Genomic DNA, 12,918 nt, shown 5'->3' with positions numbered 1-12,918 from the left:
GAAAACAGAACATTACAGTAATCAAGTCTGGATGAAACAAATGCATGTGTTGGAGTCTCTGCATCAGTCATGGACAGGAAAGACAAAATTTTAGCTATATTACGTAAGTGAAAAAAAGGCAGTCTTGGTGATTTCTTTAATGTGTTTATCAAAGGAAAGCCTTGGATCAAACATAACACCAGGATTTTTGGCTGCCACATTTTGTGAAATCAGAGTTGTTGATTGTTATTGTTACTTAATCAAACTGGTGTCTGATCCTAGCAGGGCCAACGACCGGCATCTCAGTTTTATCCAAACTTAAAAGCAGGACATTTAGTGACATCCAATTTTTCACAGCAGCCAAGCAGGCCTCTAAATTAGTCATTTGAGTGTGATCATCTGCCCTTATCAGCACATACAGCTGAGCATCATCAGCGTAGCAATGGAAATTTATTCCATGACTGCGTATACTTTGGCCAAAAGGTGAAATATAAAGAGAGAAAAATAGAGGGTCAAGAACCAAGCCCTGCGGTACGCAAAATTTAACATCAGAGAACTTTGATGTAATATTATTGTAGCAGACACACTGTGTTCTTTCAGATAAGTAGGACTTAAGGCAAGAGAGAGCTAAACCAGAGACACCAAAATTACAATTTATTCTGTTTAATAATACACAGTGATCAGTGGTGTCAAAGGCTGCACTGAGGTCCAGTAGTAGAAACACAGAAGTGGAATCAGAGTCCACAGCTAGTAGGAGATTGTTCACCACTCTGGTCAGAGCAGTTTCAGTGGACTGACAGGCCCTGAAAGCTTATTAAAAAGTTTTATATAGATAGTTTTCTACATAGGTCAAAAGTTGTTGATACACAACTCTCTGTAGTACTTTAGAAAAGAATGGAAGATTAGAGACTGGTCGATAGTTATCAAGAGATCCTGGATTGAGGTGTGGTTTCTTACTAGAGGTTTAAACACAGCTGTCTTAAAATTGCTGGGAACAGTACCAGTAATAAGTGATAAATTAACAATGTCTAGCATTGTAGGTCCCAGGAAAGGCCAGAGGGCTGTCCTGTCATTAGGCCTGCTTAGAGACACTTGTGCATTTGCTTGTTTTGGTTAGCTGAGTGGATGATAGATGATGCTTCTTTTCAACATGAAACACAAGTATCATATCCATTGTCAGCCCTCTCATCACTACATTTGAAGCATTGAGCTTCCGATGGGAAAGGAATAATGGTTTGTGTCTCACCCAATGTCACAAAAGGTCATGTATGATACAACGGAGCTCGACGACCAATTTTTTCATCATTTAGGCACTGCCGTTTGACAATTTGACTGTTGAATTGTTACCTTATTGCTAGTAAAATTTGTCTTCAAATAGAGTATTTCTTTGGATTATAGTATTGTGCTACAAATGGTATTATAATTGTTGCAATGATTCTACCCCCCAGACACATAATGAAGAGATGCAATGAGGCGGGAAGAGTGACAATTACATTTCAAATTTGCATTCTAAATTCAAACTACAAGTGCAAATGTCACTAAAACAGCTAAAATGACGGAAGTATGGCTGTCATTGAGCTGTTGTGTTTTTATAATCAGCTGTTAACAGCACATTAGAAAAAAGCTAGCATTCATTAATTAAATCGAGACATACTTTAAAACACAAAACACACTTTACAACACACCAGCTTAATAGCAGCCATACGTCTATAGAAAGAACAAAGGATACTTATCACACACAAATTTTCATTTACACAAAAATTTTAATTTCTACGGTCCAACGTTGTGATGCTAAGTCAACTGACAAGTTCTTTTTTTCTTACTTCACGCAGACCACAGTGGCAGCAATATATGTTTCTACTCAGAGGTCAAATTTTAGGAAAACGAGGTCTTAAGTCATGGAACAAACAGCAAAACAAATGACAGGAGGAATTCTGAAGATACAAAGGGACAGCTGCACTTTGTGCACCTGCATCAAAACATCAAAACCCCATTTAATCATTTCAAAACAGGAGCCTCCAGGCAGGGCACGGTGAGTCAGCTACATATAAACCTGGCAGAAGAGCCACTTGGATTTTATGTGTGTGTGTGTGTGTGTGTGTGTGTGTGTGTGTGTGTGTGTGTGTGTGTGTGTGTGTGTGTGTGTGTGTGTGTGTGTGTGTGTGTGAGTGTGTGTGTGTGTGTGTATACGTGTGCGTGACCAATAGGGAACTAATGATGTTTTCGTGTCAGGATGCTGGTGACGTGCAAGATAAGTCCCTGTGTGTGAGTGTGTGTGTGTAGAGCGCATGTGTGCACCTGTGAGGCAGAAATGTGTATTTCCAAAATCAAGTGCACAGTGCCTGGCTTCAGCATAGGTCATTACCAACAAGAATATTTGAAAAGGTCAAACTCATCCTTGATTTGCTCACCTACACAGAATTCATGGGTGACACCGGTGGCAGAGATTTCTTGGAGCGATTGTTAAGGGACAATTAATGAGATTTCCCCTGATGAGGCACACAATCGGCTGAGAGGTGTTTTTTTTTCTAATTCACCCTGCTGACCTGAATGTCAACAAGTCAACTAAGATGCTGCAGGGCACATGTGTTTCCAAAAGGATGGACAAAGCTGCTTGATCATTTCAAAATATCCTACTTTTGTGTAGTGGAGAAGATTAAACAGAGGCGACATTCAAAGTTAATCTAGTCACAGACACATCATGGCTGACTCTCCACATTTTATTTACAGTTTTTAGATTAAATTAAAAGTACTCCATATGGCTTGTATTGGACCATAATAAATCCTCAGAAATCATCATCTTTATTAAATTAGCTCTGTGTTACAAACTCCTGCAGTGAATCTTAAAGATATGCCATGCAAGCGCAAAACGCAAGTTGCTTTTCTGGCAAAATTTTGTAATTCAATACAAAATCCCTAAAAACCTGCATTCATCTCAATAATGCACAGAGGCAACAAATAAATAAATAAATAAACGAATAAATAAATAAATATGATCCGTGTCTGATTTGCTGCATAATTTTCAATTCTGACAGTGAGGGGTTTCACAAAGGGGGGGGCCGCATGTGGGAGGATCACGCTTTTCCCCCAGTTCCCCCTCCCCCCTGAACAGACGCCCCGACCGACCAAGAGACATACCCACATCCGGCTTCTCACCCGCAGACACAACGAATTGTGTCTGTAGGGATGCCCGGCCAAGCTGGAGGTAACACGGGGCTTCGAACCAACAATCAATATAAGATCGTTTTTACAAAGGTTGTAATCATCATCGGTGGTCACTCGGGTTCGAGTATGACTGTCCTTCTAGGTCCTTGTGGATATCCTTGCAGGAGGACACCTGCGCTTGACAGCTTTTTACATGGAGTGGCTGATGTGCCTGCAGCCACCACATGGTCTTTGGCAGGGGTTGGCCAGAGTCCAATGGCATGGAGAACCAAGACGATTGGGGACAACCCTCTGTTGCAGTCTTCATCTGCCTTCACTGCTGTTATGACTTGTAGACATCTTCCAGCAGTTCCGCTCTTGAAGTCTTCGTTGATCACGCTTTGTCTGGAACCTCCCCCTTGACCTATCCACCTTGGGTGACCCTACCAGGAGCCAAGCTCCGGACGGCATAGCTCTTGGGCTCATTAGTACACGCAAGCTTCTCTACCATGGCAAGGTGGCGATCCAGGAGAAGTTGTAATCTACAAATTATTATATACTGATAAATAAATATTTTGGCCATTTATCAACTTTTCTCAAGCCTTAAATTTATGCAGATAAAAGGAATACCACCTTTACCGACTGGGTGAATATCCAATGTGTGGCCAATGACATCAGGTTTATTTTTTGTTTTTTAAGGGTTTTCTCAAAAAGATACAAAATGCCTTCATAGAAGTTTATGATGATTTGTTTAGCATTAGCAGATTTCACATATGAAGCAAGTTAGATCGATTTTGGGGTGCAAGTTTCATTCTGGTGATATTCTCTCAATACATTTTGAGGCCTTGAAAAAATTGGATTCCTGATTTTTTTTCAAAGCTTGCATGACCATTAGGGGTCTTTTTTGGGGGGGAAAGCCCTATCCCGTTTTGCAGGCCGAACTAAATAACGGTGTATGTGAGATGGGCCGGGAGATTCATGATTCATGTAGCCTGATGTCCTGTATGGGAACCGCTGACAGGTTGGTACACTAGGTCAAGACATGAATTAGTACATTGGCATGTCGTCTGGTTTGGGCTTCTGTAAGAGTGCTTCCTCTGGATTAGGGCATGGGGGATCAGAACCTCTGTACTGTTTCATAATCCAGCAGTTGTTTTATTATGAAGGTAAAAAAGCGAAAATAATTTTTAAGGAAATCAGCTGACCACTTACCCCTGAGTCCTTTTAAAAAGTTCGGAGAAAATTAATGAGATTTGCTCCTGGTATCCTTTCATTAAATGCACCTAATTAAACCCTAAATCACAGCAATGTCTCCTTTTCTTTTTTTTCAGGCGGTGCCAGAGCTTAGAACCTGGGCAGGGAAATTTAATTATTTTACTAATCAATCACATAGGATTGCTCTGACAGTGTTGTCATTGCTTTAGTGGCTTGAAAAAAGGGAATCGCAGAGGATGTGAAATATTCCTTCATTCCTGAACCACCTTACATCCAAGTCAGGGATGCAAGAGCTGAAGTTATCTGAGTATGCACTGTGCAAAAAGAAGAGAGACGCATGGAAGGATTGCCAAATGATCACAGCTGATCACTCACACTCCTCTCATACCTACGACCAGTTTAGTTTCTCTGATTCACCTAGCAGGTCTGTCTCTGAGCTACGGAGGGGTAGAACTCAGAGAAGACGGGGTGGATAAGCAAATTCTAGACACAAGGGCTAGCTATGAACCCCGGAGTCTCTTGCCGTGAGCCAAAACTGCAAATCACCAAGGTGCCGTACAATCAATTTTAAACACTCAGAAAAGCTCCCCTGCCGAATGAAAATCTTTGAAAAGAATAAGACACAATTCTACCTCCAGAATGCACAGACGGATGTACAAACATCCTCTTTCCAGGGCAGCCAACTAGTGTCATCACTTCTCACCTCTGTATAATTGTGATGCCGATGCTCAGTTGTTTACCACTTGTTGCTTCGGGAATTTATCGTAGCAATGGTTTCATGGTTCCCCGGCTTGTTTTTCTACTGTTGACTTGTTTCACCACTTGCTCTCTCGCTGCACATGACTCACAAACATATCATGCTCTTCCTCTGTAAAAGCACACATTTACAATGAGTGAGAGAACGTTCAGACTGGTGAAGGTATATTCTGCCCCAAAGCTGTCAGGAGACTGAAAAACACATCCATCCCACCCATGTGTGTAAAAAGCCCGGAGTGATTTATGACTCTTGTCTCTTGAAATTTGACATTTTATTATGTTTTTTTTTTTCTGAGGTGTACCACAGGAATTGCTGGAAACATTAACTTGAAAGAGTGCATAGTATTGAATTATTTAAATACCAGTCACAAGTGAATAACAAAAAAATGAATGGCTTTGGGCAAAGAAGTGGTAGATAAGAGTGGTGGAGGTAGTAGGTCTATGTCTAAAACATTAGATAAGCACGTAGGACTTAGACAAAGTGTATGTATGTGTGTGTGTGTGTGTGTGTGTGTGTGTGTGTGTGTGTGTGTGTGTGTGTGTGTGTGTGTGTGTGTGTGTGTGTGTGTGTGTGTTTGTTGGTGTGGGTTCGCGTGCATGTAGGTGTGAAGTAAGAAAAGTCCGTGTGTGATGCAGGAACGATGGATGGCACATCAGCCGAGCCATTACTTGCACTTAGCGCATTCCCATAGAAAATCATGAATGTCAATCAGAAATCAAAACCCTCTGCATAGATTCAGGGTTGTCAGCAGTATCATGGTGCCGAGGCTACACACAACAGAGACAGTCAACCACACGTGCAGAAAGAGACATACTCGCGCGCAACGACATTCACACGCAGATGCACACACGCACATGGCGTGGCGACGGATTTCCTCTCCCATTGACAGCTGGATGGGGGTTAATATCATAATTAAGTACCTCAGCCGACGGTTCCTGTTTACCGCTTTGTTGCTAAGCAGTGACATCAGCTGATCCCCCCACCCCACCCCCGCCTTTTCCTCTCTAATCTCTTTCTTCTCCCTTACACTCTCCCTCAGACCACTCTCTTTCAGATAGGCGCAGCCGTGGGCAGGGTGTGGGGTATAGGAGAGAGAGAGAGAGGGAGGGAGGGAGAGCGATAGGAGGTGGAGCACAGCGGAGCACACGGGCAGATAGTGGGTAGAGTGTGAGGCTGTCAGACAGCATGGTCTGAGTGGAGCACCAGACGTAGCAAGCGGCCACAGCTCTCCATGTAAGACCAGTGCAGCGGAGTCCACAGGGCACCTGGACACTATTCACCCTCAGGACCCGAAACAACACCTACTTCCTTCAGAAAAGGGGGGAAGGTAGGGAGGGGGGGGGATCTGTTCTTTTTTCTTTTTTTTCCCATTTTGTTTTGTTAGTAGTTTGTTTTTGTTTTTTGTTCTTGGTGGGACAGGGACGCTCCAGGAGGGGGGACCGCATGCATGACACAACGCAAAGGCGAGAAACCCACCATCAGCATCCAGGAGCACATGGCCATTGACGTGTGCCCCGGGCCCATCCAGCCCATCAAGCAGATCTCCGACTACTTTCCCCGCTACCCGCGGGGTCTCCCCCCTGTTGCAACCTCACAGGTGAGCCAGGCCAGCCCCCAGCGCTCCGCCCTCTCCACCGCCAGTGGCACGGCCCAAAGTGACCCGGCCTGCTCCAACGGGGACAACCCAGACCGGGGTTGTGCTGGTGCCTCCGCCTCCCCGCAGGCCACAAGGAAGGATGAGGAACCTGACGTGGAAGGCTATGACTCAGATGAATCCAGTAAGTGATCCTTCCCCTGCGACTCACACCTTTTACCCAATACCTCGGCGTATGTGGTCTCTCCTTTCTTTGATAAATGTTCATCTGGTGTCTTTATGGTCTGTGAGGTTGTTGCTTTTATTGCCCCCCCACCCCCCATTTTTCTCTGCCTTTCGCTTATTACTGCATCTCCATTTTTACCTCCGGTTGCCAGGCATCCCTACGGCAGCATGGCTTTGTGGCTCACCTTTTCTTCCCTCTATTCCCTCTAACATCTCTTTTCCTCTCGAGCTGCTAGGTTTATGTGTATGTTGTGTGTGCGTGTGTAAGTGCATGTGTGCGCACGCGCATCCATGTATTTTTGCGTGTATCTGTGATGCAGCTAACTCTCTGACTGTCGACAGCCAACTGTTGCTGCTGTTGCCGCTAGAAGACTATATCTCCCCTCCTCCTCCTCCTCTCTCCCCACTGATCTATTCTAACAGAGATGAAAAGTGCCATTTTCCCTGAGCAAATACTGCAATGTGTATTTCTTTATGTGTTCATGTCCATTCCTGTACGTGTGCATGTGTGTGTGTGTGTGTGTGTGTGTCCTTGTGCATTTTTATACGTCCAGTGTCTACAGGTAGATTGGTATGTACTGTCGATCAGCTGCACCAGCCTGTGTGATTCATGGCTTCTTTGTGGTGCTTAGAATTAGAAGCAGCAGGCTTTCACTTGGCGGACAATTTCATCCGTAAGTGGCATTGTTGAGTCCCTAGAAACAGAGGGTGTTTACTTCCACACACAGAGGCGGTGGCTTGACGGAGAAGTTGGCATCTCTGTTTAAGTCATGTGTATGTTTATGTGCGTCCGTGCACGTGTATGTCTTGTCTGGGAGTATCCACGGGCAAGTGGTTGTCTGTGAGTGTCTCTGTGTATCCGTTGCCAAGCCACTGACAGAGAGTGTATTTTCATACCTGTGTCGATCATCGAGTGAACACTCATATCCTTTCGCTATCTGTCGTTCCTTCAATCTGATGGCAGGGTGTCATGAGTAGTGGAACCCCAATGAAACCGTGTCATGTGAAGGACATTTGTTAGCCAACAAGTCAGAGATAAAGCGAGATTTCTCCATGGTTACTCGTCATGCTGCCTGTTTGTTGCCACAACAGCTCATGCTGAACGATATGTCGGTGATATGGTACACAAACACTTTGGCAATGCCACGAATTGTATTTGGGATCAGGTTTAACCCTCACTGCAGCTATAAACCTCAGTGTTATGTGCAAAAGGGGCTTGTGATCGCAGGCTAATGTGTGACAGCAGTGCAGCTTCTCTAAAGAGTTAATCCGTGAAGAGAGACATGCACAAGGGTTTAGGGCAGCCCTAATCCAGAACTGGACTGGGGGATGGTAGAGAGCAGAACGGGCAGGTCTTGCCTGGCAGATGTTGCTCTATGACCTCGTGCAGGCAACCAGGCGTTCACCGAGTGGAAAAAGGGAACAGAGGGTTACACGCTCCCAATGTACGGCAGTTTTCCCTGATTATTGTGTGAATGAGAGACCCTGCCAGTTATATAATGAACCATTGGGGGGGGGGGGTCATCCTATTGTGTCCGAATATGCTTTTGCCAAAGTATTTTTTTTTTCACTGACAGCAACCATATCAAAGGGCTTTAACGTGTGCTAGTGGTGCAACATAGAGTGTGCATGGGAGTTAATATAATCAATTACAGAGAGACACTCTCAAACCAAATAGCATACTGCTTCAACCAAATCCACAATCAGGAGCTAAACTTAGTTGCTTTTGGAATCATTCACCAATTTTGTCAGTATTTATGTTTCATTGTTTCCCTGAGATATCTTTATATTACAAGTAAGAAGCGGTGGAATTCCAAGCAACAAACCAACTTGTTATTGCAGGTATTTAGAGTATATAAGGTAATATAATATAAAGCTGGACTTGGTATATATCCATGAAGACGTTTCACCTCTCATCCAAGAGGTTTCCTCAGTTCGTGCCTTTCTGACTAGACCAAGCTAGTTGCACTTGAATCAACTCCTTTGGATAACCATGACCTGGATGAATGAGAACATTCATAGACATAATATAAAGCTGGTAATTTTCCCCCCCAAGGTTTCAGACCAGCCTGAATTGTGCTGCAGTTTTATACAACCCCCGACATTAGCTCCTCTCTATAACCCCCTACAAATTAAACAGCTGGAAGTAAAAAAACAAAACATTTGCAAGAGTGTCGCCTTAATGATTCTGAAGAGCCATTGGTGATGCAGTATAACTGCCTCTGCAAAGTCACTACAAGAACCCAAACTGAAAGGCCAACGAGTCAGTGAGAGAAGAACCGCTACCAGTGTGTTCACTGCTGCAAATAATTGCAAATAAAAGCGCTGGTTGAGCTGCTAAATTACTGAGTCATCTGCCCGTTTATCATTATCCCCCCCCGTAACAGAAGGCTCACCTACGACGTCAACATGTCTAATGCAGGTAGACGCCATAAAAATAAGATGGCAAAAAACCCCAAAACAAGTGGTTGTTTGGGTCTGATGCAACATCCATACTGATCCCAAGCCACACTGCACATGCCATGGGAGTTTACCAGGGGAGGCTGAGCTCACTGCTCCCTCCTCCATGCAGCAAACAAACTATTGCCAGAGAATCAGATAAGTGTGCTTTGTGAAGTGGAATGATAGACACAGGCTTATATGTTATTACAGATCCTTCCATAATAGAAAATGTGGAAAGACTTTCTAAACGACAATTGAAATAAGGACAAGCATTTTATAAAAGCTGCCAGCTGTTGTCAGTGTTGTCATGTCTCCCATATAACAGCTCCATGTACTGCTTTGCAAAGTAACGAGCATGTAAGAATGAGTAACGAACAGAAAATTTCCTGCCAGTACATTACATTATGCAAACTTTCTTGTGTAAAACCTGTCATATTCTATTGAATCACCTGAAGTGGTTTCTTTTCAATCTTAATTTTTTTCTTGCTAAAACATACTCATGATGATGTTCTGCTAATAAAAGGATGTTGCCCTCCAAGATAATGCAAAGTAAATTATCCCTCTCACTAGAGAAGCTTCCATCTGTCAGAATAAAATCTTATGTAATGGAATGCTGAGAGGCCATTTAATTTAAATTTCTATTTCTGCCAGGGACTACCTATAGTATTAGTATGGAAGTGTGGACTTTTTCTTACACCTCAACTACCACATCTGAAGACAAAGGAACCGCCGCTTCCTGTTGTTTATGATTTAGACGAGGCACCACTGCCCCAAATTGGTTGCATGTAGTCTTGTGGGAGCTGATCCAATATCTGCAATTCCTCCTCAGGGCTTGGCAGTGGGAATCTTCTCCCTTATGTACCAAATCACACAGGGACACCTCCGCCCCCTGCTAGCTTCTTGCTTGCTAATCTGCATAGCAGCAGTTTCTGATTCATTGTGACTCACCTTGATTTTAATTGAAATGGAAAAGTGCATCACCCACCAAGTGTCCCGCTTCCCCACGAGGAGGGTAATCAAAACCAATTGGATATCCAGATCTCTGCCACTTCAATTAAGCACTCCAAATGGCGGGTGTAAAGGCCCACACCACGGCGTCAGTAAATAGTTGGTGTGTCCACATTACAGACCAGACTCTTGTGTTGTTATGAGATAAGCCTTACAGACATATACTATGTTGACAGGACAAGGTCCATGGGAGCAGTGTTGGTGGCATGCTTACAGTGCTCCTCTGACAGGCACTGCTTTGGTAGTGCTTCTCTTTCTTTCAAGTGGTAGTAAACCAGAGAATTTTACTTTGCCCCTGAGGCATAGAAGAAAACAAAAAAACAAACAAACAAACAAACAAACACTAGTGATTTTTGTGCCTGATGGAAGATGTGGTGGGTGTCTTGAAACAGGCGAGGTATAAAGAATGTAAAGCATCTATTAGTGAAGCAAAGAAAAATGGCCAATGTTATCAAAGAGAACTGGTGCAATATCAAATAATATATGGAATCATTCAAGAATAGAGGTGAAGGAACATCATGGAAAGCCATCCATTGTCTGAAAACCATTTTCAGACTTTTGCAAACCCGCAAGCTCAAGTTCCACTTGAAAACTTCCCTCATGTTCCATAAAACCCAGGTTGATATAAACTGTGACTTCATCTGCGACTCTGTCCAGCACAGCAAAATCCTATTAAAAGTCTATCCGCAAGCTGTTATCTGGTAGAAATGACTCACTGTAGTATCCTACTGTATATTTCCTGCGACAAGCCCTGCATCAAATGTGGGCATATTCTCAATCTGCTCATATAATTTGATATAAAGGGTGGGTGCTTTCCTCCTATGACCATTTAATATTTTAAGTCACCAGCAGTACGGTTTTATCACACACAAAGACGGCCTCTGTCCTTCCTCTACCCCAGAAAGCACATTATGTAATGATAATGCTAGCTATTACACAGATTCATTTGGCATTGGTGTTGTTGATATGTGGGCTCCTGTTTCGATGGTGCCTCAAAGCCACTGTATTATAAGGCTTTAGCTTAAATTTACATATAGTTGTGTATACGATGTATATGACTATGTATATGACTCGAGTTTAAGAATAAGTTTACAGGTGACTGGTTACCAGCTGGACACAGTCAAGGGCCTCCTTTTGCTCCTCTTTCGTTCCTCTTCCTCTGTGGCCTACCTGCCTCAGATGTCCCCCTGTATCTTCTATTTCCCTCATAGCTGGTCATATACTTCCAAAATCTTGGTGTTACACCTCAGTCCTCTCATAACTTAGCCCCGCCTCCTTGAACTCAGATTTTAGTGTCTGAGCTGCCTTCTTTGATGTCAAACCATAGTTTATAGGGTGCAGTTGCACCTGTCTCGAGTTAGCGTAATTTGCTTGAGACTGGTTTAAACATGGCTTCACCCCAACAAAAACACACACCAGAGCCAGGGAGAGAGCACAAGACAGTGGGGATGCAAATCCATTTAGCTGTCTCCTCAACAAAATGCTTTTTAATGGACATCTGTTTTTAGTCTTGCAACTATTGTATCTGGTGTTTTTAGTGCTTGTGGTTTTAAAATATGGACTGCTGTGCCTACATATCAACCATCTGTGTTCATGTCTCTGTGCCAAAGAACCCTGGTCGCGGCTGAGGTTTGCCACAGTGGTGCCCCATACAGGTACTCTGGCACGGGAAAGAGACACAGACCTGCTGACTGGAAGGCTCTCCGGAAGAAGACTATTGGCTCGGACAATGGGGCCAGGAGAAGACGTCACTCTGCCTGTGGCAAATGAGGAAAGTACTGAGCAATTGCTGATGGGCAACGGCCCTTGCCATTTCCAGCAGCCCCAGCTGGCCAGCCATCCCCATCCCACCTGGAGTGTTGATATATCATCCAGCAGCAAATCCTACGGTCTGAAGTCCAGCTGCTCTGTTGACGGTGGACGTGCCTGCCTTTCTCAGTCCATGAGTTTGAAAGGCTGAGAGCTGTTTTGTACAGGGGAGAGGCAGAGATATTAATATTATCAAGAGAGTTGGGCTGTTCCTGACAGGGAAGGTTTGAATGTTTGGTGTGGAGGATCAAGAGAAGTCGCCTCCACAAGCAGACCGCGGGGGAGATTTTGTGCTGCTAGCAAAGTGAGGTACTGGAACAGTACATCAGAGTTCAGGCATGTGTGACTGAGGTTCATCACACATACCTTCATCCCTTTCTCCCACAGAATGGTTAACCCTCATGAGAAATGCAGTCCTGCTGCAAACAGATCAAGCCAAAGATGTCAGGCATCAACGTAAGAAGTGTGATTTCAATTTGAAGAGCTGGTGCTTCGTTGTGAGAGCAGCACTCCTGCAACAATACTTGCCAACCGTGAGGATTCTCCAGGGAGACCTCTGGATTTATTTTATTTTTATTTTTTTCTTTGTGTTTCCCTCCTTGTCTGTCAAGTGGATTCGTTGTTCTTGGGGTCAGTCTGTTTGCAATTTTGTCATCTTGCCTCCATTGTGCATCAGCAAGCTTCAATATGACACAGTCATTCCAGCATCTGTACCATCAATTAGGACAGAGCTGTCCTAGGAAGT

General features: G+C 43.8%; 1 protein-coding gene across 1 annotated transcript in view; it reads left to right on the top strand.

The window, feature by feature from the left end:
- Positions 1 to 6,542: 6,542 nt before the first annotated feature.
- Positions 6,543 to 12,918, top strand: part of doc2b (double C2-like domains, beta) — a 131,143-nt gene continuing 124,767 nt past the window's right edge. The window contains exon 1 of the mRNA XM_056285263.1: positions 6,543 to 6,873. Coding sequence (XP_056141238.1) covers positions 6,543 to 6,873 — 331 coding nt within the window. The remainder of the gene's footprint in view (positions 6,874 to 12,918) is intronic.

Source organism: Lampris incognitus, chromosome 8, assembly GCF_029633865.1.
Source record: "Lampris incognitus isolate fLamInc1 chromosome 8, fLamInc1.hap2, whole genome shotgun sequence".
Lineage (NCBI taxonomy): Eukaryota > Metazoa > Chordata > Actinopteri > Lampriformes > Lampridae > Lampris > Lampris incognitus.
Note: the sequence above shows the minus strand (reverse complement) of the source record. Positions and strands in the feature narration are given on the sequence as shown.